This window comes from Sabethes cyaneus, chromosome 1 (genome assembly GCF_943734655.1).
Source record: "Sabethes cyaneus chromosome 1, idSabCyanKW18_F2, whole genome shotgun sequence".
Taxonomy (NCBI): Eukaryota; Metazoa; Arthropoda; class Insecta; order Diptera; family Culicidae; genus Sabethes; species Sabethes cyaneus.
The window spans coordinates 77,871,504-77,897,453 of record NC_071353.1 but is presented as its reverse complement, the minus strand read 5'-3'; the positions used below and the strand labels follow the sequence as shown (position 1 = coordinate 77,897,453).

At 40.0% G+C, this 25,950-nt stretch overlaps 1 protein-coding gene across 1 annotated transcript; it reads left to right on the top strand.

Moving 5' to 3' along the window:
* Positions 1 to 2,592: 2,592 nt before the first annotated feature.
* On the top strand, positions 2,593 to 3,474 carry LOC128745863 (uncharacterized). The gene has a single exon (XM_053842932.1). It carries the CDS (start codon positions 2,593 to 2,595, stop codon positions 3,472 to 3,474), a length of 882 nt encoding a protein of 293 aa, XP_053698907.1.
* The last annotated feature ends 22,476 nt before the right edge of the window (positions 3,475 to 25,950 follow it).

Below are 25,950 nucleotides of genomic sequence, written 5' to 3'. Positions count from 1 at the left end.
TCCGGCAGCGAGTGCTGTTTTATGACAGAATCGTTTTCCCAGCGAATAAAAGCAAAAAGGACGAGGATCTCCATCCCAATTGTCAGAATCGGACAAGCAGCTACGCAAGCAAGGTGTAAATTTATATCCACTATTCGCTCCCGCATCACAAACTACACTGCAACCGTTGAATTTCTCGTTTTACCTAAACTAACCGTCAACTTACCAGGAGTTTGTGTTGATGTTTCTTTATGGAACATACCGTCGGGGATCCAACTAGCTGATCCTCTCTTCAATGACAGCAACTCTGTCGATCTTGTGCTTGGTGCCGAGATCTTTTTTGATTTGTTCGAAGTTCCCGGAAAAATTGTTCTTGGTGATTCACTTCCCAAACTCGTGAATTCCTTGCTCGGATGGGTTGTTTCCGGACGAGCGAGCACCTGTCGGCCAGCCCCACGACTTACAGCCAATGTAGCAACAACTATCGATTTGCATCATCTGATGGAAAAATTTTGGATGCTTGAAGAGGATCAAAATTCGTCTTGTTTATCAGTCGAAGAATCTGCCTGTGAGGAGCATTTTAATCGTACTGTGACCCGTTCGCTCACAGGTCGGTACATTGTCCGCCTTCCGTTGAAGGATAACCTTATCGAAAATGTGACCAATAATCGACGTATCGCCTTGCGTCGGCTACATCTACTAGAATCTCGCTTGTCTAAAAACAAGGACCTAGGCGAGCAATACAAAAACTTTCTAGACGAATACTTATCCCTCGGCCATATGTGTCGTCTATCGAATCCCGAAGAATCGTTACTAAATTGCTATTATTTGCCACACCACGCCGTCATACGGCAGGATAGTTCGACAACAAAGCTTCGCGTTGTATTTGATGCATCATGTAAGACCGCCGGTGGTCCATCTCTAAATGACGCACTAATGATAGGACCCATCGTACAACAAGACCTGAGATCCATTATCATGCGTTCTAGAATGCATCGTGTAATGCTGATAGCAGACATTAAGCAGATGTATCGCCAAATCCTTGTGGACGAACGAGACACCCCGCTTCAACGAATAGTATGGAGATGTGAATCGAACAACCCTATCGACACATTCGAGCTTAAAACCGTTACTTACAGAACAGCCAGTGCCCCATATCTGGCAACGAGAACTCTTGTTCAATTAGCTACAGATGAAAAGGAATCATACCCCATGGCGGCTAAAGTTCTCATTAATGACTTTTACGTGGACGACCTTTTCTCTGGTGGTAGTACTGTGGCTGACACTCTCCAGTTACGTCATCAATTAGAATCGTTACTAGCAAAGGGTGGTTTTGAACTTCGTAAGTGGGCTTCAAACGAAAGGGAAGTACTGGATGGCATTCCCGTTTCACATCGCGCACTTCAAACATCACTGGATCTAGATCGTGACCAATGCTTAAAAACATTAGGACTTCACTGGGAACCAGCCTCAGACGTATTAAGATATAACGTTAAAATAGCACCACCCTCATTATCTACTCCGTTTACTAAAAGAGTCGCTCTTTCTTACATCGCCCAGTTGTTCGATCCACTAGGTTTAGTGGCTCCTGTAGTCACTACAGCCAAGCTATTCATGCAAGTTCTATGGACGCAAAGGGACGAAAAGGGCAAACCTTACCAGTGGGATCAAGTTTTACCTACCGCGCTTAAGGACCGCTGGCTTGCTCATCATTCGAAGCTACCCTTTCTCAATGAACTTCGTATAGACCGTTGCATTTTGCTGCCCAACACTGTTTCCATTCAACTGCATTTGTTTTCTGATGCATCTGAAGATGCTTACGGGGCATGCGTTTACGTCAGAAGCAGCGATGGATTCGGGAACATAAAGGTCGCACTACTAACAGCCAGATCAAAGGTGGCCCCATTAAAGAAACAAAGTATTCCGCGCTTGGAGCTATGCGGAGCCTGTATCGCAGCTGAACTTTACCAGAAGGTTTCAACATCCTTGCGAATAGCAGCAGACACCTTTTTTTGGGTAGACTCGACGATAGTACTCAGTTGGCTGAACTCACCTCCTTCTACTTGGACCACATTCGTGGCAAACCGAGTATCGAAAATTCAGCTCGCTACTCAGAATTGCACTTGGAATCATACACCCGGTCAGCAAAATCCAGCCGATTGCATTTCGCGGGGAACATCAGCAGAACTTCTTCTCACAAACACACTTTGGTGGCACGGACCCGACTGGCTACAGTTAGACAACAGCTTTTGGCCGAACCAATCTTTCAAGCACCACGACATTCCTACCGGTATTCCTGAGCATCGCGCAACACCCAAAACCACATTTAGTATCGCGGTTAAGCCTTCATTTATCGATGAACACGTTGAAAAATTCTCCAATTTCACTCGTTTGCTACGTGTAACAGCGTATTGTTTACGATTTGCGAATAATTGCCGTGCGCAATCTACACAACGACTAAAAACTATTATTGTTAGCGTGGAAGAAATCAACGAAGCCGAAACAGTAATTATCAGACTCGTTCAACAACAAGTGTATAGCAATGAATGGAAGCAACTGCAAAACTCTCAACCAATTCCCGTTAAATCAAGCATTAAATGGTTTTACCCCATTATGGCACAAGATCAATTGATTCGCATTGGAGGCCGACTACGGCAAGCTCATTTGCCATTCGACAGTAAGCACCAAATTCTTCTCCCGTCAACTCACGCTTTCTCCAGCTTGCTTGTGCGACATTACCATGAAAAGCATTTGCATGCCGCCCCTCAACTATTGCTGACTATTCTTCGACTTCGCTACTGGATTACCGGAGCTAGGAATCTTGCTAAACGGATTATTCACAAATGCATCGCTTGTTTTCGAGCACGTCCGCGGCTCGTGGAGCAGTTTATGGCAGAGCTCCCAGCATCGCGTATTACAGAAGCTAGACCATTTTCAGTAACGGGAGTGGACTATTGGGGTCCAATTATGCTAAAACCGTGCCATCGTCGTGCTGCGCCGAGAAAGGCGTATGTGGCGGTGTTTGTATGCTTCACTACGAAAGCTGTTCACTTAGAACTGGTTCCGGAGCTTACCACTTCCAAATTCATGCAAGCGTTGCGGCGTTTTGTGTCCCGTCGTGGATTATGCGCAGACTTATATAGCGACAACGGTCGCAACTTTGTGGGAGCAGCAAACGAGCTACGTCAGCTGGTTCACACTGCAGAATGCCAACAAACTATTGCTCACGAGTGTGCATCGAATGGAATTCGATGGCACTTCAATCCACCAAAGGCCTCTCACTTTGGGGGTCTTTGGGAAGCTTCTATTTACTCTGCCCAAAAGCACTTTGTTCGTGTTGTTGGGAATCACACTTTAGCATACGACGAAATGGAGACATTGCTATCTCAAATAGAATGCTGCCTCAACTCCAGACCGATAGTCCCATTGAGCGATGATCCGACCGATTTCGAACCGCTTACTCCTGGTCCTGGCCTTAACGGGTGCCGCACTTAAGGCTGTACGAGTGATGTCCGATTTTCTCAGTTAATCGATTAACGAGTAATCGAATATTTTTTTATCAATTGTTATTCGACACGATTAATCGTCTGTGATTAATCGGGTAATCGACGAAACTTCGATTACTCGTTGTGTATACTGCCGCTACTCGCATGACAGTCCCATTAATATAGGAAACTCCATAGAAAATGGGACTGTTATGTGAGTAGCGGCAGTATAGGTGGTGGTTCCTGGTTTTTATTTGTAAAATTATTTTCAATGAAAATAACTTTTTATCTGTATGTTGGATAACTCATCCAACAAAGCTGGTGCGACCAACTTGGGGGTGTATTATTTGGAACTCTAAATCAACAAAGTCCGTTGTGGGAGAATTTCACTGACCTACTTACGTCTTGTATTACGTGCGCTATTGCTTCATTGGATAGCAACAGCTTATAAGTATCGTTCAAGCTTGAAAATGGTATCCTCCCTTTAGTTATTACTGACCTATCCTGTAAAAACAAGTTGTATCTGTAAACTGAATTTTCAAAAAAGCTTTGGCTCAAATCAAATACAGCAATGATTCGCTTGCTTAAGGATTCGTTAATTGGACGGTTCGTTAGTCGAAAAATTAACTATGGGCTATCTCCAACCAAAAAGCAAAACACATCCACATGTACGCGTACCCGTGTGACTATGAGAATGAAAAATAAGTTATTTCAAATAATAGCACAGAAACCGGAAACCAGCGGGACCAACCAACAGAACTAATATTTTAAAAATGATTCACGATGACAAATGTAAAAAGAGATATTTGAACCTTTTCGTTCTCATGTGAAATCCCACGCATGCGAATTCGATTAGTCTCTGTTTGCCTTGCCAAAGAGAGTTTTAAGTTTGTTCGCACTTCACTTAAGGGCCAAACCACCCCATCGGCAGGTAACCATGTTTTCGCTGCCAACATCTCGTGTGTGCGAAAATGAAATAGCATGTCAGCACTGCGTTTCACTCAACAGCGAACAGTCTGATTTGGGCCCGCTGTCAAATTTTGAGCCCAGGACATGCTGTCGCTGACGTTCACTGCATCTCGTTATAGAGAAGGGGGGTTAAACAGAATGCTGCGTCAGCGCGTCCGCCTGCGTTATTCTGACAGTTTTCCAATGGGTTTACTGTCAAATTGACACTGACGGGTGCGTTGATGCAGCATTCTGTTTGGGCCTTTTTTACACGGAATCTCTATGCCGATTTGTCAAGACCGTCAAAAGTTGCTTGAAAACGGTGAAAACACAAACAGAAATATTTCTTTCTCTTTTTTCTCGCACATAAAAGATATCATGGATAAACCTTTGCACAGTGCCTAACCTCAACTCTGGTTTGACGTTTTTGTGTGTTTTGTTTTGATTCCCTTTGTAACCTAATTTTATTGTTAGTGGGTTTATTACTTGTAATTGGTACCACTTGTTTGCGGAAACCGGAAATACCCGACTTTTCCGAAGCAGGAAAATGATAACAGTTCTGTACAACATATATTTTTGCCCTTTTTGCAGTTTTTTGCTTCTGAGTCTTACGAATAAGTAATCAAAACAAACCCCACAACACTGTCAAACCTGGGAGGTAAAAAAACGCACTGACATTTGCGTGCAATGCTTTATATTATGACATGGCAATCCGTCAAAAAAGTAAAAGAGACCGTTTACTGCTGGCAAGGCTGGCTGGCAACGAATATTTAATTTGCGAATTGCGACTACGAAGGTAAGGTGCTGCCACTTGGATAAGTTTAGTCTATGAATGAAGCAAAAGCAAGATAGGAATTTCTTGAAGAGTGCGAGAAACAGAAAGATCTTAAAGCATTCTTCTCTCACACTCACAAGCATGCACAAAAATCTGAAGATCTGACATCGCTGATGGCCAGTTCCATGAGGGTAAAAGAGAACGTGTATAGCTTCGAAGTCGCGACTATAGTTACTATATATATAGTTCGGCGGATAGAAAACCAGGCGAATTGGCATCCCTGATTTATGAAATTAAATTTGAAATTATGGTGAAATGTGCAGGTTTTTACGAAAAATAATCACTGGCGGGTGTTGAAAATGACTTGTTCTATGAAAATAAAGTGTGTTTTTTTAACATTACTCCTGCATTTTGGATTTTGAAAAGCTTTTGGCTCCGCTTTTGACGTTTATTTGGCTCCCGATTTTCTATCCGCCGAACTATATATATAGTAACTATAAGCAGTATTCGTGTCAGTAATCGATGCGACTGTAATCGATTAGTTCGATTATGTGTTAGGCGTTATTCGATTAGAAATTATTCGATTATTCCATGCTGTAATCGATTACTCGACTAATCGAGCGATTACCGGACATCACTAGCTGTACCTGATGCGAACCTGTTATCTATTCCGTTCAATCGTTTGCGTCAATGGCAACAGACGCAACAACTTTACCAATATGTATGGAAGAGATGGCATACCGAATATTTATCATCTTTACAACGGCGATCGAAGTGGATTAACCCACCTGTAGAGATCACAACAAACCAACTGGTCATCCTTAAGGATGAAAATACTCCCCCTATGAAATGGATTACTGCACGCATCGTCGACCTTCATCCAGGACAGGACGGTGTAGTACGAGTGGTTACCGTTCAAACTTCCAGTGGCCGTTTCACTCGTCCAGTGGCAAAATTGTGCATCTTACCCATCACCGCTACTGGAGAATCATCGCCGAACGAATCAGACACATCCAACCAGGCAACAATTCCTTCCCAGAGTTCCTGAAATCAAATTATACAAGGCACTTTTCGGAAATGGACCAGGTGAGGACCAGTCCAATTCCATTTATTTGCAAAAATCCCGCTACCGGGTCGTTTTTTTTCCAATTTATCAACCAACGCGAAACCCAAATGAAGTGGACTTCGACAGCACTAGATGAATCTAAACAATAAAATGGCTATCGTGACGACTTTACCAAGGGACAACCAATTAGCATCTTCCACGGGATTTTCAGAAAGAGCCCTTTCTGCGAGGACCACGATGTTCGTGTGTACACGAAATTTGCGCTCTCTATGCGTGAGACGCATCTACTACCAGTTTATCGCTGCTATCTACTCCCTGGATTTAGAGTGACTATATACTATGTATATAGTCACTCTACCTGGATTGATCGATTGCTATACTATTGTCAAAATTTAATCGATCATCAGAAGCTATAAAAGGCCGTTCAAATGTCATCTTGATCTCTTTTTCTGTGCTTCGGACACCGCGTAAGCTCGTGTCACCCGATCGAAAATATCGAATTAATCGAAATTGTAAGTTAAGTTTAGAAATAAATACACGGAAACAAACTTGGCGCGAGTGATTTTCTTACGCGACCAACCCCGTTCGCTCTCACTGTGCTAATCAGTGTATTTCTGGGAGGATTGTGTTTATATGCAGCTCATGATAATCATATGAGATTTCATATGGAAATTTACTATTAGTTATGTGCAGAATATTTTGAGTGTATAAAGCTTTGAAATGCATTTTACACGGATTAAGTTGAAAGATATAGGCGAATAAACGCAAAACTAATGAAGCCCATGCGACTCCTACATTTGGCTGTACGACCTAGGAAAATGATGATCAGTTACAAATTTTCGCTGGACGGATATACAAATCAAAACATTTTTCATTTAAATCTCAGCAAAATGAATATTGCGAACATTGAATTTTCTGCAGCGGGTTAGAAATCTTATTTACCAGCTAGCGCACTGGTGGTTGCAAATGAAATGTGTACTTAGGACAAGTAAATTGAGATCCGGATTTAGTTTAGGTGTGTGTGGTTATGTTTATAGGTTCCGGACCGAAAAATTTAGATCCAGATATATTCATGAAAGTGTTCTATATATTGTTTAAGGTAATTTCAATGATTTTAAGCAAAATTATAACAATATTTCATACAAGGCATGTTGAATCAATGTCCTTATTGTTTAGTATTTATTATGTAATAAAATTATAAATGGTTTTAAATAAAATGCAGGCAAATAAAAATTATAGTAAGTATATATGTTATTTTCTAACCCAACCATAACATTTGATTGATTCCAAAGCGCGCATTTTTAAAAAAAATTCAAATTCGCTTATGATTTTAGTTTTCTATGTGTTTTGACAGCTCGAAATAAAAATATCATCATTTTTACCGCGGCGCCAACTACTTGTCGAATGAAGCTTTTGTTTACCTATAGCGCTCTATTGTGCAAAATTGATGTAAATAAAACTGAAACGGATCATGTTGAAAACAATCAAGTCACACTGCTACAGCATATTGCTCCGTAGCAAGTGCTGGCAGTTTTTGTACACTGATGCCAAATTGTTGGCTTTAGTTTCCGCGTACCTCTTACTGTGAGTATTTCTAGTGCCCGCGAGTGACTGAGCTCCAATGTCATAGAGTATTTTACGTGACGTTGAATACCAAGTAGCTGGTAGGCAGCCATGTTTTCGATGCCAACATGTTAGCGTTAGCGTAAACGAGAAATCATATATTCGCCACTCTTCACGCAAGCTAGCTCTTCAGCTGTCAGTGGGGCCCACGACTCCTGAGCCCACCTGATGTTAGCTCTCGTCAACGCAGAGCAAATGAGATAAAGGTGCCAGTTAGCTGTTGAATACCATGTTTTTTGTTTGTTTATGATCTTGACACTTACTGGTAACAACATGTACTAGTTAGGGCATGTACAATACTGTTTTATTATTCGCTATGTAAGCACAAATCGATCTCTTGTACCCTCATGGAACTGCCTTATGGAAAGTTTGTGAAAATTTGGTGCAAAGTTTTGTCTATCCTTTTGACTCTTTAACAAACCTGTGCACCGACTTCACAAATAGAACAAACTTGGGAAGGTGCCAGCACCGTTTCGCGCGCATAGCGATATGAAAGTTCTAAAATGAAACAAATTTAAAATATCGGCAATAGAGCTTTCCAGTTATGTGTGTGTTTTAATACTTATTGAAAGTCCGTTAATTAATATTTATAACAGCTTTATTAAACCGATCTGAACGACATAAAATATAGTACTATAATCTCTGTCGACTATGCTGTCTCTTTTCTCTGCCTGTGAAATCATATAAATGTATTTGTGCTCTCTTTAACTATATCGAAGGGTCCCTCAATATCACAACATCCCCTCGTTCCTATAAAAGTACTCAATACTACAAGATAAAATCTTTGAACTTTTCTGGAGCGCGAGTCACCCGCTTGGGTCTATTATTGCTGGTCGGTGAAATCGTAGTCGGCGCAATCGAAGTCGGTGTAATTGGCCGAGACCCATTGCGTTTTGGAGATGATGTTTCTTGCACGGAAAACCAAAAGTACCCAACAACTATGTTTAAGTAACCTAAAATTGGGTACTATTGATTCATCTTCAGTGTTGGGTAGTTTTTAAATATATACATTGAGTCATATTTACTTAATAAAACGGTAATGTGCGCATATGCAATGTTGGGTACTATTCTCCAACTTAACGTTGAGTAGTTTGTACCTAACGTTGGATGAAAATAATTGAACCCTATAGCGAGCTTTGTTGATGGTGGTTTTGCTCGTTTTATTTACTTCGTGATTAGTTTTTTCCGCGGTGGCATTTCGTTCGCGGTTTCGTTTATGAACCATTGACTGTTCGATGTCGAATGTTCGAAATTGGTAAGTAAGTAATTTGTGTCTAAAGCAGTCGATTTTGAAATGTGTTGTGTTTCTTTCATGTGTTTCTTTCAATCGCGATCGCGATGGCACGGGTGATTCGGGCAACGGGCAACAACATCGAAGACGGCGGTGACGGTGACATTCCAGTGATTGAAAGGGGCTGCTCGGTATTCTTTTCATCAGCATAAAAATATTCTTGGTTGGTGATGTCACTTTTACGGCTTTCCGGAAAACACTGCGATGATGATGGCTGCTTGCGGCTTGGCAACGTATCGGGATCCTTACGCGGTTTAATGTGAACTAATGAACGACGGTATTCTGCTCCATCAACATTCACCAAATATGACCTATCGTTTTACTGTTGACAAACCTGTCCTGGTTTCCACTGTTTAGACGAATCAGGGTTTAATTGGATGTAGACTGGAGATCCAACTTTTAGTTCTGGTAAGTTACGTGTTTTCCTGTCGTATTGCAATTTTGTACGTTTACGATTTTCTTCTATTTTTTCAGGTACATGTTCTACTATCTTCGGTCGCAGGTTAGACATAGCCATTGGAACACCACAGCGCGTAGAGCGAGAAAGTAGACGTGAAGCTGGACTGGAACCAACTTTATTCGGGATGTTTCGCCAGTGCAACAGTGAATACCAAAAATCGGATCCGCTCTCTTCTGCTTTTTTCATGAGATGTTTGGCGATTTTTACTGCTGCTTCCGCCTTTCCATTAGCTTGTTGGTGGTAGGGCGCAGATGTCATCAACTCGAAATCCCAATCGGCAGCGAACTTAACCATTTTGTGACTTGTAAAATTAGTACCGTTGTCTGTCACTACACGTTGTGGTACTCCGAAACGGGAAAAATTTTGCTTGCAAGCTGTGACGACGCATTCGGGAGTGAAACTTTGTAATACATTTACCTCGAAAAAGTCCGAGAAGTGATCGACAGTTATCAAAAATTTTTGTTTATTACCATTGAGCTCAGCATAAAAAACGTCCATTGACACTAGCTGGAAAAAGTGTAAGGGCATTTCGTGACTTTGCATTGGAGGATTGCATTGGGATGCCGCAAATTTTGCACAAACTGTGCATTTCTTCACAGCATCTTTAATATGGACTGACATACCGGGCCAGAAAAGATTTGCACGGGCCAACCTCAACGTGACCTCGATTCCATTATGGCTTGCGTGACAACTTTCAATTAATTTACCTCGAAGATTGTGCGGAATCAGAATACGGTCATTACGAAAAATCAGAGGGGTTGTGTACAAGACATGACCGCATATACAGGTGAGGCAGGACTACGTATGCAAATCTCTTTATAGTGATAGTAGCATGTATCCATGCTTGTAATCATTCGATTCTTCATGTATACATGCTATATGTAACATATATACATGCTACATGCATTGCACTATGGTCCAGAAAGCGATTTTAGACGGACAAAAATGATTGCGCCTTAACGGGATATTCTAGCTCAATGAAGTCTTCGGCAACTTTTTGAATGAAAACATGACGCATCTTTTAAAAGGGTCGTCTAATGTTCAGATGATACCGTAACAATAAGTCAAGTAATAATTTTTTAAATAAGTTTGTTTTCCATTTTTTAGTTTCAAAACATTAAAAATAGATTAATTTCACGTAATTTTTCTAAACATTCCAAATTTCTAACTCTTACGTATTTTCAGCAGTGGACCTTTGTTTATGGACGACCCGTAAAATCATATTTCCTCTTATAACTCTTTTATCTCAACAGATAGCTCAATATGATGTTCTACAAAAATTTGTATACGTAAGAGAAGAATATTTTTGCAGAAGACTGTTTTGCTTTATCTTTATGAGTTAATAAGTTATAGCCGAATTGAGGTTAAAAACAGACCAATTTTACTGAAGCATAACTCAAAAAGCGGCAAACGGATCTTGATGAAACTTTGGCGATTTAATATGCACATATGCATAAAGTTTTTAGCAAAAAATGGTGGAGGTGTTATTTAAAAAAAAAAGATAAAATTCTTTGAACTTTATGATTTACTATAGCTAAAGTTTTCGTTTTATCCATCCCTAACTGCCCAGGTACAGTTTCTTGCTCAGTTTCAAAGCGTTAAAACATAATTTTGTGTAACTATTTTTTTTAGAAAATGTCTAAAACATAATACAAAGCTTGTTGTTTTACTATTTATGTTTTATCGAGACAAATACGAACGCTTATCTTACGACAATCGCGGTCTTTTCAATCTGTTTGTGAAAAATATTCATGAAGTTTATTTGATACGTTTAGTATCAATGCCTACATTGAGAGAAAAACTATTATATATACACTGATAAATTACATAATTAAGAAATCTAAATACTATTTGCACTGCACTGTCGGAGGCAAAGGATACCAGCCATAGAGCTATACATATAGATTGTTCTGTGTATTCCCGAAACTGTACATATTTAACCTTCTAAAGAGGCAACGATAGATAATGACTATTTTTCAAGAAAGCACACTCAAAAGAAAGTCAATTTGATATTCATGCAAAAGTAATAATCTGGACTAGCAACAGTTAAGGCATATTATAAAATCTTTATTTTGGGTTTCATATCCAATCCTTGTTTTTCCAAATATTACAAAACTCAGTGCGTAGTTCATCACTGAATATTTTTGAGGTCGAACATTTTGTTTTAGATGTCCTATGTTTTCAAAAGTAAAAATTGACAAAAATCGTGCAATTATTTTCGTCACAATTTTCCTGAATTTTTGATTTTAAAACATAAGAACTCTTAAACGCATAGTCAGAATGTTGCAATGCTGATGCCAAAATGTCAATCTATTCTCAGCACAGATATTGTGTTATTCAATTAGAATAAATTTCATATATGGCTCTAAGACTCTCAAAGCAAAAACTATCTACAGAAGTCTACCCGTTAAAGGGTTAGTTATATGTTTGCTAATAATTATTAGCATCTCGTGCATTCGCTCAAATAAATCAACGTGGTGTATATTTAATAAATGTTGAAATTGACTGAAGTTTTTTGAGCGTTTCAGTGGAATACTAAGATTGAAAATAAAGAAAAAAAAATCCCGATTTATTTCCATTGTTAATTTTATAGTTTTAAATGGATTTAAAAATCATAATAGAATTCTTCTTGAATTTCAATGATAAATTTCCCGAAAAGTATAACAATTAGTGGAATTTCCTTCGTAAGTAGTTCGATTACGCGCAAATCATAAGTTTTCCGCAGCTCTGCTTCATCTTCGTCGTTTTTCACATCGCAGTTATTTTTAGTCTATAAAATATTTTCAAAAAACATTCAAAACATATTGCGAATATATGCGTATAACAGTAAAAGTCCGTGTTAGTATCTAAAGGAATCGTAAAAATCGTTTAATTCAAGGTTATTATTAAACATTCTTTTAGTTTTTTCGCTTAAAAACAAGATTGCGAATGTAACTCTTTGAATGCATTCACTATTTTAGTATCAACCATGGTTATTGCCAGTATATTTGTTGTGTATAGTATTCCGTGGTCGCATACTTGATTACTTGAATGTGAATCTATGAAGAAAACGACAATTCTAGCTATAGTAAATCATAAAGTTCAAAGAATTTTATCTTTTTTTAAAAAAATAACACCTCTACCATTTTTTGCTAAAAACTTTATGCATATGTGTATATTAAATCGCCAAAGTTTCATCAAGATCCGTTTGCCGCTTTTTGAGTTATGCTTCAGTAAAATTGGTCTGTTTTTAACCTGAATTCGGCTATAACTTATTAACTCATAAAGATAAAGCAAAACAGTCTTCTGCAAAAATATTCTTCTCTTACGTATACAAATTTTTGTAGAACATCATATTGAGCTATTTGTTGAGATAAATGAGTTATAAGAGGAAATATGATTTTACGGGTCGTCCATAAACAAACGTCCACTGCTGAAAATACGTAAGAGTTAGAAATTTGAAATGTTTAGAAAAGTTATGGGAAATTAATCTATCTTTAATGTTTTGAAACTAAAAAATGGAAAACAAACTTATTTAAAAAATTATTACTTGAATTGTTGTTACGGTATCATCTGAACATTGGACGACCCTTTCAAAAGATGCGTCATGTTTTCATTCAAAAAGTTGCCGAAGACTTCATTGAGCTAGAATATTCCCTTTAGGCGCAATCATTTTTGTCCGTCTAAAATCGCTTTCTGGACCATAGTGCATTGTATGTAACATTTATCAAAGTAGTAACATTGCATACGTTCAATTCTGAAAAGATTTCAGGGTTATTTCTATGTGCATTTGGAAACAATTTAACAAAATCAAGAAGATAAACTATTGCTTTCCTGCTACCTTACAGAAATTAAAGATTGTTTTTATTACCCATGATTCCCCACGTTGATGGGATTTAACCAATTCAATCCCATTTGATCAACAGCACTTCTTTTCACTACACTTCTAATGAAACGGCAAGCATGCGTATTCATACAGTCATATTTTAACCGAACACTACAGCTGTAGCACACTTTTCCAACACAGATATCGAATTCGCCGAGGTTTAATCGTCTCGCAGTAAAGAATTTGCGATCTGTTGGGACAACGAACTTGTGTCATTTTTTCTGGCACACCTCCCTAACACAGACATCAAATTGGACTAGGTTTAATCGCGTTCGTAAGAAATCTGTTGTCACGAGGGGGCTTTGTCACTCTTTCTGGCGTACTTCCCAAGCAAGTGCATCAAAAGGGTCTAGGTTTAATCGCGGTGCTAAGAAATCTTGTTGAAATAAGGAAACTTTGTCACTTGTTTTGGCTTACTTCCCAAGCACAGATATCAAATTGGTATAGGTTTAGATCATCGTAAAGAATCTTCCAACCAATCATGAAGCGAGAATTCTGGTAAAACATAGGTTCATTATTTTCAGTTTTTCAATAGTTCAACATCAAGAATCCATACTTTTCTTCATTTGGGTCAATTCTTGGAAGATTTTCCGATCGATTGGTGTAAGAATATTGAAAATCGATCGCAAAACCGCTGAGCTATTAGCGCTCAAAACCTTTCATTTTTCGTGACGCTCGCATTTTCGATTTTTTGGAATGACACCCTATCTCAAAACTTGCCGTAAGACGTAGTCCTACGTCAAAATCAATCCGTCTTGCGTTGAAAGTTCGTCTCGATATCCAAAGTATATTTTGATGCTGTCAGGAACACTTTCGCTACTGTTCGGCCACCCACTACGGATTATTAATGATTTGCTGCATCGTTTGATCGTTTTTTGTTTCCAGAGTAATGTCATTCAACCTAGCACTTGACACGCTTAGAAAATTACTTAAATTCACCTCTTGAACCGTTTTGAACACTTTTAAAATGTTTTCCTTTTTGTACTCATCTTGCAGGTCTATATTTGCCAACGGTGCACGGGACAACGCATCCGCGACAACGTTGTTTTTTCCAGTGACGAACTCGATAGACAGATTGTACCGCTGGAGATTGAGCAGCATGTGTTGTAGACGTCGGGGTGCAGTTAACAGTGGTTTTTGAAACACCGTTAGAAGCGGTTTATGATCTGTTTTGACGGTTGCTTTTGGATTTCCTACTATTAATTGGTCGAAGCGAATGCAGGCGAAGACTATGGCCAGCAATTCTTTCTCGATCTGCGCATAGTTTTTTTCGGTGGCTGTCAGCGTTCTTGAAGCATAACCAATAACTTCTCCGCGTTGGAATACTGCTACTCCTAGACCATTACTGCTGGCGTCGCACTCGATGGTGAGAGGTTCATTCATATCGTAATATTTAAGCGTTTTTAAATCCGATATCAATGACTTTATGTGATTGAATTCAGTTTCTTCTACAGACGTCCACTTCCATGGCACCTCCTGAATGGCAGTAACTTTTGAACTATCTGGCTTCAAACCCTCATCGCTTAGTATGTGCCCATAGAACTTCACTGACCTTTCGCATAACTTCAACTTCGACTTATTAAGTTTAACGTTCTTCTGTTCCAGGCGACACATTAGAGCTTCAAGACACTTATTATGGTTAAGTAATGCCTCTTCGAAAGTATCTCCTATTCCATAGCACGAGCAGATCATCAGCAATGCATTCGACGCCTTTTAATCCTTCGATGACCTCTTGTAACTTTATCTGGAAAATTTCCGGAGCCGGTGCTATGCCGAATGGTAGTCGTGTCCAACGATAGCGACCGAAGGGCGTCCAGAAAGTTGTTAGTTGGCTGCTTTCTTTATCCAATTCATCATGCCAAAATCCTTTACGAGTATTAATCGTTGTGAAAACCTTTGCCTTACCCAACTCTGGCAGTATTTCGTCGAGAGTCACGAACTGGAGGTTTGGTCTCTTTAGTGCCTTATTTAAGAATACTGGATCCAAACAAATTCGAACTCCTGACTCCGGCCCTCCTCGTTGAACAATAACAATGTTGCTAACCCATTCCGTATGGGCTGTTTCCTTCACTATAATTCCTGCTTTTTCTAGCGACTCTAACTCGTTTTTAAGTTTCTCACGCATTGCGATTGGCACCCGTCTTGGTGGCTGAATCGACGGTCTCACAGAGAGATCTAATTCCAGAGTGACAGTTCCTGGGAGCTTACCGTAACCTGCGAAGAGTTCGGAGTGATCATCGACAATTTTCTGCGCTTTTATCCGGTATATGCGAAATAACTGTTCAGGATCTGTTGAACGTTCCCTGAGTTCCGGCTTAACAAAAGAAACCGTATTGCAGAATTTAATCAAACCAAGTTCACGGGATGCGTTCGCAGATAAGAGTGGGCGGTGGTCAACATCAACAACTTGGAGTATCAACAGAAACTGTTTGCCCTTTCGACGACAAAGTACTTTAACTTGACCTAAAACGTTTATTGGACTGCCCCCAAAGCTTTGCAGATGCAATTTTGATGGTAGCAGCGGTAGGTTTTGGTGTCCGTACAACTTCACTAGGTCGTTATGACCGACGAGACTTGTATTTGCTCCCGTGTCCACCTTGCACAGAACAGTGTCCCAAGACTTGCCGAATTTCAAACTAATCTCCGCCAGTACGCTACCCCCGGTACTCGAGCTGTCATATATTTTGCTAATTTCATATTGTGCCGTTTCGCTCGATGACGAATCATTTTCTGATTCACACTCACTCGATTCACTATCGTCTTTGACTTCTTTGATACGTCTTGAGTTTTTAGACTTTTTAGCTTTGCACACCTTTTCGAAATGGTTCTTTTTCTTGCATCGATGGCATCGCTTGCCTAATGCCGGACAAACACCCTTTGCAAAAACATGAGAATCACCGCAGAACTTGCACCACTGAGAGTTTTGTTTACGATGGGCTTTGGACTTTGTTACTTTGTTCACCTCTGAGAAAATTCCAAGCTACTGTGATCTCCTCGTAGTAATTTCTTCGGTTCGACACAAATCTACAGCTTTTTCCAAAGTGATGTTATTGTCAGTGATCATTTTTTTTCGCAGATGGTCCCATTTGTTAGCGGTAACTAACTTGAACGTTATAAGTTCTTTTTCCAGCACTCCCAGCTTAGCTATCTTCGCTACCATTTTCAACCTAGAGCTAAAATCATCAATTGATTCGACTGCAGACTGCGCTGCCGAAAAGAAATCCAGACGATCCACAAATATATTCCTTTTCGCAACAACCTTCTCCTTAATCGCTGTGAGCGCAGTTTGCGGATTTGCTAATTGTTCCTCCGTTAGCTCAAAATTAAAGAATTTCTTTCTTGCATTCTCGCCGATCACGGAGAGCAAGTAGCCCACTTTTCGGGCATTATCCGATGCTGGCCATTTATCCATTCCAATGGCCTTTGAGTAATGTTCCCAGCTTCTCTCGAAGAATTCAAAGTTCTCCGACATGTCGCCCTCTAGCGACAACGGTGATGGCTGCGGAACGGGAACACCCGAAACACTTGGTTGTGGTTCCGTTGCTCTTACAGGTACCGGTTTATCACGAGTCGATGCCACCACGGTGTTCATTAGTTGAGTGAAAACGTTGGTTTGATGTTCCAAGAACATCCTGAATTGATTTGCGTCCATATCGATGAGGACACTTTATATTATATTGCGCAAAAAAATGGCTACGCACGCGACGAAACACGTTCGAACACGATATTTATCCGATCGGTTGTCTTCTAAAATCCGCGATATTAACGTTGACGATGACGCCGGAATACTTAGAAGTCCGCGATTATATCTGACACCATGTTTTAATACTAATTGAAAGTCCGTTAATTAATATTTATAACAGCTTTATTAAACCGATCTGAACGACATGAAATACAGTACTATAATCTCTGTCGACTATGCTGTCTCTTTTCTCTGCCTGTGAAATCATATAAATGTATTTGTGCTTTCTTTAACTATATCGAGGGGTCCCTCAATATCACAACAGTGTGTATTGGTGCTTAAAAATGAGGCAAACAAAAACAGTAAACAAAAGAGATGCATTCCTTTGTAACCAAGGTACAGAATGGATTTCGTCTTCCGCTGGCTTAAATACCAGCATATTTTCAAAATATGTACTTGAATTTGGAACAGGATGGAAAATTTGACCGAAATATGTGCTTTGCAGGGTGGCAAACGGAGAAACATAACTAGTAATCGCTTTTTGCCGGTTTGTTCCTCCAGCATCAGCTGTTCCCCAAAATGAGGTAAACATCATGTATATACACGCGTATTTCGTGTTTGCTAGTGTGGGTGCTTGAGCTGTCAGAAAGCTCTATCCCAACAGAGCGTTTCAGTTCTATTTTTTCTAACAGTTGAGTTACAAAATTTGAAACTGGTATACAACAGTGTTCTATTTCTGCAGATATTTGAAACGCGAATAAAGCGGAGTTTCAAACAGATGGGATATTGTGCGCGCATTCCCTTACTGGACACGACGGTTGAAACAGTCGTGTTTCTGAACGGTCGTAAAAAGGGTCGTTTTTAGCTTTTGACAGATAAAATGTCAAATTGTGTCATCATCGCTGTTTCATTATTGGAACCAATCGAGCAAAGTAAATAAACCTAGGAATTACCGTTCTATCAGAAGAAACGGAATGAAATTCAGCATGAAATGAATTTGTATTTTCAACGCCGGTTTGCCGAAATTTCATAGTGAATAAAGCGTAGTTTATCCTTCATTATCCAAACAAGCAATAACAAAGCAATAACGTTCGTATTCGAAAACAATTTGTTTAACGCTTTTGTATGATTAACACGAAGTCACGATTATGGTTGCGACAGAAACGCAATGAGCCTGTGTTGCCAGTTATGGCGATAAAACATTACGAACTGTGTTGCCAATTTAGTCATTTTTTCACCTTTGGAACGTTTGAAACAGTACCTGAACTCCCCTCGGAATCCATCGATCAAGTAAATGCACAATATTGTGTGTGTGGCCAATAATAAGCAAAATACAAACTTTTGACAGTCGGTTCTGTCATAATCGTTTTCGTTCAGAATGATACAAGTAATTTAAACAAATTTGGGGTGCGTTTCGGCCGACGGTTATTTATTTGGTTGTTTTATATTGTAAAACCTGCTGTGAGTATAATACGTATGCAGGTTAGTACGAAAATACAGCAAAGGTTTCTAAATTTCGTGGTGGCAGCACTATTGCTCTGCTATCAAAATAGTACAGCAAAGTTTCGCTAATTGGTGGTTCGTTAATTGGGCGGTTCGTTAATTGGGCGTTCGCTAATTGGGCTATGTGACAACTTGAATGTCAAAATTGTATGGAATTTTCGAGTTTAGAAATTTCTAACAACTGTCAGTCGGCCCAATTAGCGAATCAGCTGGAGTGCAGTCGTGGCTCAATTAACGAATTCAGGCTGTAGTAATGATGGATTTTCTTTGACGTTCATTGAAAGATGACATTCACATCACTATTCGCCGGTCCAGCAGAACAAAGGGATGAAACCAAAGACGTCCATTGCTGAAGATTACCTTGGGCCCTATTCTCACAGTCATCTCACCTAAAATTTTTGGATGAGAGCACAATTTGCGATTCTCAGAGGTACCCTAGGTGACTGTACAAATCAAATGGGGCCGGTAAGGTGAGGTGAGGGTGACTGTGAGAATAGGACGCGTGAGAGAAGTGAGCTGAGGTGAGGTAACTGTGAAATAGGGCCCCTAGTATGGCTTACACCTGTCGTCCGGACCAGTCTTTCGGTAAGGAGTTGTGAAACGGACAGGTAGGTGACCATGATTTCAAATGCTGCTCTTGCTACCTTTTTTATGATCAATTTTACGCTCCTGCCAGTATATGTAGCTTTCAAAAAGTTACTTAGTTTGTTTCATTTATGCTAAAAAGTAGGTAAATGCATTACCATGATCAAAACGACACAAACCACAACTGCGCTGCTTGTTTGGAATTGAGTTTTCATCAGTTGCAGTCTAGGGTTGTTGATATTATATCGATATTTGATATCGATTTTCTGCCCTTAAAATATTGATATATCAGGCCGATATTGAGCTGACCGATATTATCAATATTTTGATATTTGCGGCCGATATCGGCCACGATATTGTCCTTACCGTTTGTAATAAAACGCGCTGCACAACTTTTTAGCAGCCTAAAATCGTCGCAGGCAAAAGCGACTCTGAGTGAGTTGAATTTTTTATCCCGTTGTCTTGTCATAAACAGCAATTAAATTTTGTGTAGAAACCAATGTTTTAATTTTTTAGCAAAGCGAAATTTTTTTTGTGGATATCACAGTTTGCTGATATTTTTCACCCGATTTTTTACTTACCCGTCAGTCTGTTCGAGGGGGTCAATGAGGTGCATGCCGAGTTTAATGTAATAGAAGATTAGGTGCTGCATGCGAAGTTAAATGTTACTAGGTAAACGTGCGATTTCACTTTAACGGATTTTGATGCCTTTGGCACACTTATTCCTTGAATTACAACGAAAACATGCGTAGAATGCATCAAGATCATAAAAGTAAAACCACACTGTTTCGTGCGATTACGTAGTTTTGAAGATTCGGGGTTTTTGCAATATCGATATAACTATCTATATCCGGCCTAAATATCGATGACAATATCGCGGAGGATCAAAATATCGATATTGCCGATATCGATGTTTTTTCAGAATTTTAACAACCCTTGCTGTCACCCCATCGCACAGTGGGACCATTCTGGAAAAAGGCGGTCAAAAGTCTTTTCTCGCTTTTCCTGACGTTTTCGAGCTTAGGTGTCTTAGGAGAAGTTTCATAAAAAAGTATTCTGCATCTAACGACATTTTCATATAATTGGATATTAAAGTGATAACAAATTTGAAAAAATTAATTTTTATAGAAACTAGATAGCATGGTCATGTGTTCGGCAAAGTTGTAGAACTTTGAATTTCATCAAACTTTGCCGAAGATACTAAGTATCTGCATCATATGGTTTGCGACATAATTGACTTTCTGTCGTGACTCCCTTAAAATCAGTTTGTTAAACTTCTTGTACACAAAACCTCATCTAACAGGTTCTACAAACTTTTGGATACTATCAAAATACGTAACTTTCTAGAAGGTGTATATATCATGTGTTGCTTTATTTGTTTTAAAAATGGATTTGAAGCATAAATTTTACCGTTTTTACAAGTAATTTTTTCCGTAAATAGGCACCTACTGGCAGCTAAAGTTAGCATCGCTTGAACCACCATAGAATGTAGTATAAGTGTGCCAAAAAATTTTGGCCGGGTCTGGCCGGGCATTTTGGTTGTTTCAATTATGAATTACATACATATATGCTGGTTTTAGTAAGTTATCAGGGTTTTATTATTCGTACATGTTCATTATAGTTTCACAGGACCTCGTCCACGTCTGTTTCGCTATCTGTTGCAGAATTATTTTCGTTCTGGGATTTTTGTAAAAGTTTGTATACTGCTCGCTGGTAACAACTGCATTGATTTTTTTTACTGTTGGTCTTCTTAAAGTTGAAATTAATGGATCCGACGTCATTAACAATCTTCTGAAAACAGCTTCGTTTGTCGATATTGTCGTTAATTCACGGTAATAGAAAAAAATAATAGATGCAGCTGTTCTACCAGTCGGTCGTCTTTCGGAAGAACCGCAAGAGTGCCGTATCAAAGACATAAAACGTTTTAGAGAAAAACGTGCACGTAAATGTTCAAGGTATGTTAACAGTAATGAATCATGATTGTATGTAATTATTGAAATAATCTGATTTCTGAACAGAATATCGACAAACGAAAATGTTTTCAAAAAATTGTTAATGACGTCAGGTCCATTGATTTCAACTTTAAGAAGACCAACAGTAAAAAAATCAATGCAGTTGTTACCAGCAGCATACAAACTTTTACAAAAATCCCAGAACGAAAATAATTCTGCAACTGATAGCGAAACAGACGTGGACGAGGTCCTGTGCTCATTATGAACATGTACGAATAATAAAACCCTGATAACTTACTAAAACCGGCATATATGTATGTAATTCATAATTGAAATAACCAAAATGCCCGGCCAGACCCGGCCAAAATTTTTTGGCACACTTATACTACATTCTATGGCGGTTCAAGCGATGCTAACTTTAGCTGCCAGTAGGTGCCTATTTGCGGAAAAAATTACTTGTAAAAACGGTAGAATTTATGCTTCAAATCCATTTTTAAAACAAATAAAGCAACATATGATACATACACCTTCTAGAAAGTTACGTATTTTGATAGTATCCAAAAGTTTGTAGAACATGTCGAACCTGTTAGATGAGGTTTTATGTACAAAAAGTTTAAGAAACTGATTTTAAGGGGGTCACAACAGAAAGTCAATTATATCTCACAAACCATATGATGCAGATACTTAGTATCTTCGGCAAAGTTTAATGAAATTCAAAGTTCTACAACTTTGCCGAACACATGACCATGCTATCTAGTTTCTATAAAAAATTAATATTTTCAAATTTGTTATCCCCTTAATATATAATTATATGAAAATGTCATTAGATGCAGAATACTTTTTTATGAAACTTCTCCTAAGACACCTAAGCTCGAAAACGTCAGGAAAAGCGAGAAAAGACTTTTGACCGCCTTTTTCCAGAATGGTCCCACTGTGCATCGGTAGGCAACCATGTTTTCGTCGCCAACATCTCGTGTGCGAAAATTAAATAGCATTTCACCACTGCGTTTCACTTGACTGCCAGCAGTGTGATTTGGGCCCGCTGTCAAATTTTATGCCTGGGGCATCCTTTTGCTGTCACTTACTGCAGCTCGATATAGAGGTGCCAATAGAATAGTTGCAGTTTCGAGTCCCCTGGCTCGAAAACAATTATAAGCCGTTTGGTCCGTGACAGTGTACAAACGTCATGGACCAAACACCATCCGCGGTAATACACATATGTAAAGAATTTGACACCAATAGATCCTGCCTAGTTCGGACAGAGTTTCGTTAAAGGCACGCGCCGAATTGGTACGTTGTGGCAGCGGTTGCGTAAATCTGACAGATAATGCTGGACAGACAGTGGAATGCTGGATAGTACTTACTTACTTAGGTGGCCTGCCGTCCTAAGACAAAGCCTGTTGAATAAGATTTCTCCAATCAACTTGGTTGTGGGCTACCACTCTCCAGTTCCTTGGACACCGAGTACTCTCCACCAGATCTAGCTCCACATAGTCTAACCATCTTGCTCGCTATGTTCCTGGTCGTCTTGTTCCTACCGGCTTTGAGGCAATGATCATCTTTGCAGGGTACTTGTCCGGTATCCTTGCAACATGCCTTACTCATCGTATCCGTCCAGCTTTAGCCACCTCTTGGATACTGGGTTCGCCATAGAGCTATGCGAGTTCATGGTTCATCCTCAGCCTTCATACTCCGTTCTCCTGTACGCCGCCGAAGATCGCATTAAGCACTCGTCAGTTCTCCATGTCCATTGTCCATGCTTCATGCCCGTAGAGAACAACCAGTCTAACAAGCGCATAGGCGTCTTGTACAGGGAGCACTTTGGGATGCTGGATAGTGATTATTCTAAACACAAATTGATCCCTTGTACACTCACCCAAGTGTCTATATGGAGTGTTTATTAAAATCTTGGCGACAGACAATACTGTTTTGTAATCTTTATATAAATCCCTTTTCCGCCTCACAAATGGAACAAAGTTAGGCAGGTGGCAGCACCGTTTCACACACCTAGCCAGTGACATATGACATTTGTTCCACACAAATCAACACGCATCTCTAAATAGGGGGAAAAGCAGGCAGGATTGTTTATGGGGTAATATCAAACAGAACTGCCATTAAAACTGGATTGCGGTTGCCTGCATTTTGTCAGGGGTGTGAAATTGTCAAAATTTTGTGGACTAAACATCCATGGATGGCGACAATTTGGAACCAGCCAGCTTACCGAAAATAACGGCTAATATTAGTTAACCCTCTAACGGTAGGGTGACCACACGTCCTGATTTACCAGGACATGTCCTGTTTTCACGAGCGGCGTCCTGGTGTCCTGGTTTACAGCGGAAAATCCTGATTTTTGAAATGAAATCCTGCTTTACTAAAGACATTGAAGTACAAATGTTTTTAAAGTCCTGCTTTGTCAGTTTCTCTAGAAACATAGGTTATCTTATCTTCGATGCCTGATTTTACATTCTCAGTTTCGTAAATGTAGCATACTTTCAACTGTTTAAACTGCTGTAGACCCGACGACGAGACGTTCGACAGTTGATCTCGATGGGGCATCAAGATCGTCATCGGGGTTATGAAGGCGTTTATTGTCTGCGCACCGACACGAACGAGAACTTTGCATGATTATCGGAAGCACTTTTTTCCAAGCAAAGGTAATCACAAGCCACCCTTGGGATCACCTGACCAACGAGTATTGAGCCTAATCTGTCTAATTCTCATCGATGGTCGATTATTCTCAAATATCGTCAATATGTGTTGCCTACGGGATGTAGATACACCCTGAATCATTACCTAGTACCAGTACCTGTGCGCTCAAACCTACGATGGAATACAAAGTGCTCCCAGATTTTGTTGCGGCGTCTTTCTACAATAGCAAGAAATTTCGGAGGGCAGTTTCACGCGAGCTTTACGAGAGGCCTTGTTGCTACGGGTCAAATATTCTCACTCAGACAATTCCTCCCGAGAGGGGCCTTACGTGCTGCGTAGCTCGACCAGATTGCAGATGACTTGCGAATGTCGAGATGCTCAACGAAATGGCGACAAATAGGCCAGGACGAGTACAATGGAGAAAAGCTCTTGATATAGCATGAGCAACCCCGGGTCCGTATGGTATGGCTTATTCGTTTCTGGTCTCCTATATGTTTTCTGGGGCTTGCCAGGATATTTGGGGGCTTTTTCTCTGGTTTTCGGTACAATTTGGACGGTAGTTAGGTTTAGCTTGCTCACTGAAACTCACTATAGCATTTATACAAGAAACCATTTGACTCCACAATAGAGTGTAATTTGGATATCTGTATGGTTGGAGTGGTACATCATCACGATCATATTTGTCTAGTATTATGAGAATTGTACCTCTAAACACAAGGAGCGGAAGGTTAGGTGGGTCGATTTATCGAATCTAAATCTTCATAGGCCGACGGCGATGAGTTGGGGTAGTCGACTAATTTGTCCACCTTGGCTCACTGGTAACGGCAGACAATGATACTAGTCGTGAGATTCGGAGACGTATTTGTAGAGAATACGAATGGCATGGTAGGATGTAAATAAATTTATGTATTCGAGGTAGTACAGTACTCATGAGATAGATAATTTATAAACCGCTTAGTCATGGACGTGAACATAATGTAATGACGTCTCTTTTAAAATATTGATACTCTCTAAATGCTAACTGATGAGTTAGACATTGTGTTTGGCAACCAGGTCTAATTGTTTTGCGTATGCGCAACATTTCCCGTAAGGTAGGAAAAATGTGACAGGTCATTCGGCATTCTATCTCTATGTGCTAATTTCGAGAACGAAAGTCGTGTTTAGATTTCGGATACGACAGTATTAACAGCGGAAGTCGTGCTTACTATGGGCTTCATAAGCAATTACGGTCGAGCAGACCGCGCTTGTACAAAGTGTACCCTGTGCAAGACGCTTACTAGACCGGCTGTTCTCTACAAGCATGAAACATGGACAATGCTCGAGGAGGACCTGCGAGTTCTCTGTAACCGTCGGCTTGGTATCTGCCCAAGATTTAGGAGACTGTCGCGGGTGTAAAATATTTTATGAATGTCCGGCAATAAATTGCCAAGGGAGTGGTTGGAACACCCTATTGCGAACAGCTTTCCCCGATGACGTGTACGCAGCCACACGTCAACGGCTTCCACCCACCCACCACCAGGGGGCGGAAAATGGAGCAAAGCTAACATGGATTGCGGGTGGCGATAAAGAGTCAAGAAAACGATAAGCGAGAGACAGTGGAGGTTTTAGCGTGAAAAGGTCATAGGTCGTTGGACAAAAGATAGCTTGAGCCTTTGCCCTGTCCCAAGTCAAACAGTACGCTACTGAAAAACGAAATATAGTCGCACAACTGAGACAGTGAAGACAAAACTAAAATAAAAGTTAAAGCTGAGTGTATGAAGTTACGTATCAGAAAATCTTAGTGAAAGACCACTACAAATATACAAAGTTTTAAAGGTAGACTAAAAAGACGTGCGAAAAAAAGCCCAGGTATGGCTATCAGAGAATTCTCACGGCATATTCCCGACCATGACCGCTACAAAACTCGACGCTAAACAAATCATCTCGCTCTTAGGGCCCCTGAGTTTACTGAGTTTTCTGCGTTTACCTGACGGTTACCAACGTGACCCGAAACTGTACGTGAGTTGTACCGAATTTAGTCCTCAAATCCGCCGTTACCACCACATCCGTCAATCCTGAAGCTGTAGGAGCGTCCCTGCCAACGACGC